This window comes from Perca flavescens, chromosome 5 (genome assembly GCF_004354835.1).
Source record: "Perca flavescens isolate YP-PL-M2 chromosome 5, PFLA_1.0, whole genome shotgun sequence".
Lineage (NCBI taxonomy): Eukaryota > Metazoa > Chordata > Actinopteri > Perciformes > Percidae > Perca > Perca flavescens.
Genome location: NC_041335.1, coordinates 15,966,684 through 15,972,994, shown reverse-complemented (window position 1 = coordinate 15,972,994; position 6,311 = coordinate 15,966,684). Strand labels below are relative to the sequence as shown.

At 46.3% G+C, this 6,311-nt stretch overlaps 1 protein-coding gene across 1 annotated transcript; it reads right to left on the bottom strand.

The window, feature by feature from the left end:
• Positions 1 to 2,168: 2,168 nt before the first annotated feature.
• Positions 2,169 to 4,211, bottom strand: LOC114555441 (piggyBac transposable element-derived protein 4). Its single transcript, XM_028577810.1, has one exon. The coding sequence runs from the start codon at positions 4,209 to 4,211 to the stop codon at positions 2,169 to 2,171; it is 2,043 nt and encodes a 680-aa protein (XP_028433611.1).
• Between the last annotated feature and the right edge of the window lie 2,100 nt (positions 4,212 to 6,311).

Here is a 6,311-nt window from a genome sequence, read left to right as displayed (position 1 = left end):
CTGTTCTGGTGTACATGTCCTCTGCACTGCTGTTGTGGGAATTGAAAAATGAAGCTTATATTTCCCCTCACATCTGCTGCAATTGACTTGTCATCGTGTGTTAAAAAAATGTATTAATGTTTGAGCTGAAACACATCAAATGTAATTCAAATATGTCAAACAGCCTTTAATGTATCACTTAGGGCTATTGTAAGTAGCTGTGATAACTTTGATAGTATAATGACTATGTGGGTAGACGAGGACTGACATCCATTGACATAGCTCAGCAAATGTTGAAAAATGGAAAATGAATGCGTATGACTGAATAGAAATTTGCGGACTGGTTTTATGTAGGCTAGCACAGTTCGCAGTGCAGAGTTAATTCTGCCTGCTACACCTGCATGAAGATATCTGCAAAGCAGCAGTGTGGTTTATGTTCTACAATAAAATAGAATAGAAGCGTTCAGTGTGCTTTGGTATGATGCAGAACACAGCGTGACAGATTCCTCTAATCCTACACCTGCATGAAGACGTCTCCAGAGCAGCAGCTTCATGTCATCCTGCTCATTTTTGGCAGCAGTCGTGGTGTTGGCTGTGCTGTAGCGGAGCCAGACTGGTTACCAGGCAGGCTCCGTGTACAGTGTGCAGACTGTCAGCCAGCTAGCTCCTTCCCTCCCCACACACACACACACACACACACCATAGCCTTGCCTGGTTTTTGGAGAAGGGGTAGGGAGGTGTGGCCTCTGGCACCTCCCTCCTCCGTAGCCAGAGCTAGTACCATGGCAACCATGCGGGCCTGCTGGCGACTCCCTGTCTTCATCGGCCACGGTTGCTATGGTAACTCCCCAAAGGGGCTCCCGCAGATCAGCGGGATGGCCGTCCAGTTGACTAACCCTCTCCCAGCTGGGGAACGGCTGAGAGAGCGAGCAAGAGCGAGTGAAGGGGAAGGGAGGGTGTGTGTGTGTGTGTGTGAATGTGTAGGATGGCACAGCAGAGCCTGAGGAGGAAGAGAGAGAGAAGAGAGAGAGAGATAGACAGCGTGCTACAGAGGGAGAGATACCTCAGAAAGAGACACAGGAGACAGCTAGTCCGACCTGCTGAAGCGGCCTATCTTTGCCTACATGCAGCCTTCAGCTTGCCTGCCTGATAACAGAGTGGACAGAAAAGCTTTGATGAAAATACAAATTATGTTTTACACTAGTCACAAATATTTCTTAATTCAATCGTCCTCCTCTCTTGGGATAGCAGGGATAGCTTTGATCCATCATCCTCCTTTACCTTCATTGTCTACACGCTGACTAACATGATTCAAACGAATGTCCTCACTCACCCTTACTCTAATTAATTAGACATACATATTCTTCTCCCAAAAGAAGTTCCTGGGTTTCTGTCATCTTTCTTCCATTTTCCAATCATGTCAGTGACAAGTGCCATATTTTGGACCCAGTAGAGTAGGGCCACAGATGGCTCTGTGTAAGCATTGCGGTTGGAGAAAGAAATGGCACTACTAGGTCCGTTGGCTGCGGAGTACTGAGGGGCTTTTTCTACTCTCTAATTGCTGCAAGCTGTGTCCCCTTGTAGGCCCAGAGACACAGATTTCCATGTGAAGAACCAGGAGTAACCAAAGCTGAGCCTATTTTAAACCAGTGTACATTTCATGCTCATCATTTTATTATTATTATTATTATAGTAACATGTTTTTCCTATGGTGATGTTTCCCATGCTTTTAATACAACATAAAGAAACAGATGATTCAGTTAAGTACATCATAATGAAGTTTTTATTTTGGAAAAGGAGAGAGATAAACTTCCCATAGTAAACATTTTCTGATCTATTGTAAGTGCAGAAAAGTTTGTTTTCTTCTTTTTTTTCATATAAAATCCTTCTCATTCTTTTAAACGTATAAAAAAGTGACACAAGGCAATTCTGTCAGTGTTACAGAAGGCAAGCTGCCAAATTCTATACTAATTCAAATATAATCTACAGTTTTTTTTTAGTTTGTTTTCTCTATTATACGTGCAATAATACTTCTATCCTAAAACTATCTCTACATAAAGTGTGTGACTATATTGTGCACTTGTAGTGGTAACCTTTGGAATTACAAATGTTTTACTGTTTAAAAAAAAATGCCTTGACACAAGTTCTTTGATTACACAGAGGATATAAAAACAAAACCCAGTTCAATGTTATTTATGAAACTCAGAGAAGCAGCCTCCCCTGCATAGGTGGACATTGCATATCTTGCAGCCGAACACACTTTCATGTCGCAGTCCCTTGTTGGTGCAGTTCCTGCAGCGGCGAGAGCGCTCTGACATGCGCTCCAGGCGGTGTCCGTACTCTATGGGTGAATCTGCGTGTCTCTTGCGTGCTGCCCGCTCCATGCCCCTTGCCCCCTGGTAGTCCCCAATCAGCTGCTGCGCCAGGCGCACCCGGAAGTGGCGCTGGGTGAACTGCTTGCCGTTGAAGCCCGCCGGTGGCGTGCCCCCTCTGCTCTCCCTCAGGATGATGTAAGCGTTGACGATGCACAGATTGACGTAGAACCACAGGAAGAAGCGCCACCACTTCTTACACGGCCTGCCGACCTGGTAGCACTCCCTCAGCTGGTCACACAGGTCGACGCCCCTCATGTTCTCCTGGTACAGCAGCAAGGGCAGAGGGCGGGGTACACCGTACGACAAACCGGAGCAGTTCATGCTGTCGCTTTCGCCCTCCCCGTCTGTCTCGTGGAGCTGCCGGCCTGGGCTGATACCCACAATCCCCGGAGCACAGTTGGTGGAGAGGCAGCTAACCACCTTGACATCCCGTGTCACCGTAGCAACCAGATTGCCACGCTGGCACTGGTAGAACTCCCCCTGTGACAGCTTTCCGACGTTACGGGGGCGCAGCACCTCCGGGTAACCTTTGCGCCCCGGCTGGGTGGGCCCGCAGGCGTACAGTCCGTCCTTCAGCAGCCGCTGGAGGAGGGGCACTGAGGTGAAGAAGCTGTCCATGAAGAGGTGGTGGTACTGACCCTCCAGGCCACGCACTAGGGAGGTCACCACCCTGTAGGTCAGCGAGGCCGTTGCTTCATCTTCACCGGGCTTGCCTACGTACATCTTGGCCCGGTGGCAGTAGCCAGTGCGCGAGTCACACAGCATCCACACAGTCAGCCCTTTCCTCAGGGGCTTGGAGGGCATGTACTGGGTGGGGGAGAAACGTCCCTTCATGACAATGGCACACTTGTCTATGGTTAAGCAGCGATTGGGCGTGTATGCGTCCCACATGGTGTTCTCCACCACATCAAGGACAGGCCTGATTTTGAAGAGGGCATCGTACCCCCGCTCTCCACGCACAGGCTCAGAGTCACGGTCACACAGCTGGAGATACTGGGTGAGCTTTTCAAAGCGCCTGGCTGTCATTGTTTTTTTAAAGCCCGCGTTGCCTATGAAAATGTCACTGGCCCAGTACATGCCAGTGTCTGGAAGCTGATTGATGCCCATAAGAATGTTAAGACCTACATATGCTTTCATTTCTCTGACATCAGTGGGGTGCCAGTGGGGGTCTGATTTTCCACTCCTCCTTTGCCGATAGAGGGCGTATTTGTTTGTTTGTTCTACCATGTGTTCAAAAAGAGAATCTGGGAAGAGTATCCGGAAATAGTCACGGGTGTCAGCATCGTCCCCCAGCGAGTGCTGAGGGCCGCTGACAGCGGTGAACGGTTCGATTGATATGACCTGATCAGGTTCGCCCCAGAAGTCGAGAGAAGTGCAGTCCTCATCCGAGTCATCTTCGAAGCTGAAAAAACTCCTGCGCTCCTCCTCCTCCAAATCGGAGAAATCAATATCCGAATCGTTCGAGGTGGTATCAGAGCAGTTAGTGGAGGTAGAATAATAACAGTCCTCCGCGTACTCCTCCTCGTCGTGCTTGAGCCCATTACTGCTGCCAGTGACTAGAATTATGTTGCAGCCTCCTCCTGCGATGAAGCTGGCCGCGTCTGCAGTCTCCGCCGCGGCTGCCGCCGCCGCCGCCGCCGCCGTGCCCGTGAATCCATTCTCCCCCTCGCCGTCCTCCTCCTCCCGCACTTCGTCTTCCTCGTCCGAGTCTGGCTTTCTGTAAGGAATTTCAAACCACTTCACATCGGCCGAAAGATTGAGCGGAGAGTCTTGGCTGTCGCACACCGTGCTACTTTCTGCGTCCGCGCTAGTTTCCAAAATAGTAAAAAGCTCTCTCCCTTTTCTTGCCGTCGCCATGTCGGGGTATTAAAGTGCCCCTGCATGAGTCTTTTTATGTATATTTTTTCAGCATGGGAAAACAATCGCACAAACCGGTCATCCGAAATGAACTGATGAGCACTTATAACGGCAGCCTCTTCTCAAAAAAACTTGCTGGTAGTGGTCCTATGCGGCGTATAAAAGCGTGATTCTCATTGTTTCCGCTCCTGGTTTTTCTGGGCTTTGTAGCGCAGTGTGGCCGCAGACGTCAGAAGCTGCATGCATGTCCTGCTTTGTAGGGCGTTTTGCGACTGCAGCTGGTGGGGTTGCTAGTTCGCTAGGCTGGCAGATGGCCGCTTGCTGTTCTAATGCCCGCTGGCATTCACCACTATCAATAAGCCGGATACCCATCTCTGAGGCCGCGGAGATACAGAAAACCACTGCGTAAAATGCATCAACATCAAGATCATATATAGGCCCACTGTCAATCAGCTGTCAGAACCTAACAGTTGGGCATGTGGAAACTTTCTAATAGCCGCTCAACAATGTAAAAGGGTCTCGTTTCAACCAAATATCAGTTGTTTTAAAGTTTATTAAGGCTTGTATGTATGCATCCATAATAAGGAAATGCATAGAAGGCACACACAATAATTATAATACGATGATGGATGTTTCCACGTCACTCAGGTTCACACAGATTCATCCGTTTGCTAAACAGACCACACACTGAACTCGGGAAGAGAAGCAGCTTCAGCTTGTTCATTCATAAACATGCTTCTTCCCTCTGACAGGTTCCTACATGAATCTGAAGCCCTATAGGCTATTGTGGAATTAGGGACCTCCCTCTATTTTATGAATGTGGGCAGATACTCTTGTGTTTTACTCCAGGCCTGAGGATGAAGAGCTTCCCTTGATGAAAGTGATCGATCCACTGCCTGTTTGGGCCTGCAGACGCACAATATGCTGTACCAGTACAAGCCTGGTTTTAATTATCATTTGCTGTGTAAATATTCACAACAAAAAGTCCATTACATTGCCAGACACTGTTAAAGTAACATGCCTGTAACATTTGCCCACTGTAGTTGTGTTTATCATTCCGTTATGCACATTTCAATATAGCAATTAAGTTCGGCGTACCTAACTGTAGTCATAGCTGTGTTTAATAATTTTTTGCAACAGCTTACATAAGTTTTTAGAACTATGTCTCCTTTTTTACAAAACTCTACACACAATTCCCTGAACTGCACACACACAATGTAAAATGCCTCATATCTCCTTCAAAATGAAACACTGCATTCAATATATCAAAAACACATCTCAAAATGAAGCATTTGCATCAAATAGAAAACACTTTTTCATAATAGTAAATTTTTGGATATACTATGTACACACTGTTGTTCTAAATCTAAAGCTCTTTTGTCTTTCATAGGCTTATATCTACAGTTCCGTAGATTTTCTAGAGTGAAAGTACACTGTAAAAATCAATGCAATGTTGAAACAGAAAATATTTGGTAAAACATTACTGTTGTAACAGTAGCATGTGTGTTGTATACCGTGTATACATAGCATACAAGAAAACAAAACCATAAACTTATGTAAACCGAAACAGTTTTTAGAATAAAGACGTGTTTGTGTTTGTGTGTGTGTGTGTGTGTGTTTGTGTGTGTGTGTGTGTGTGTGTGTGTGTGTGTGTGTGTGTGTGTGTGTGTGTGTGTGCATTATGAAAAGTGAAAAATAAAGTCAGATTTTTTTGATTGATAATGCTAAAATAGTCATTAGATAGTTGCATACCTGTTTGAATTATGGACTCTCAGTCCATCTTCTCTCATTGGTCAACCCATGGTTGATCACATGATCAATAAGTGTGGCCCTAATCTCAACAGAGATGGCTCTCCTTCCTTCTCTTCTTTGCCCTCCTCCAATTCTTCCTCTTTGAACTTGTCCTCATTGTCATTCCCCTGCCTCTCCCTCCTACTCCCCTTACTCTTTTAGTGTTAGTGATCAATTAAGCAATTAGTGTTTGTGCATGTGAGAAATGGGTCTGTGACATGATCGGTTGTCTGGAAAGGAAAGCAAGTCACTTCCTGTTAGATTTTGTCTTAGGTAGAGAATTGTGTGTAGTGTTTTTTTTAAAGGCTG

Bases quoted from the DNA above. Each gene is read 5' to 3' on its own strand.
- LOC114555441 (XM_028577810.1), bottom strand. From the start codon at position 4,211: ATGGCGACGGCAAGAAAAGGGAGAGAGCTTTTTACTATTTTGGAAACT.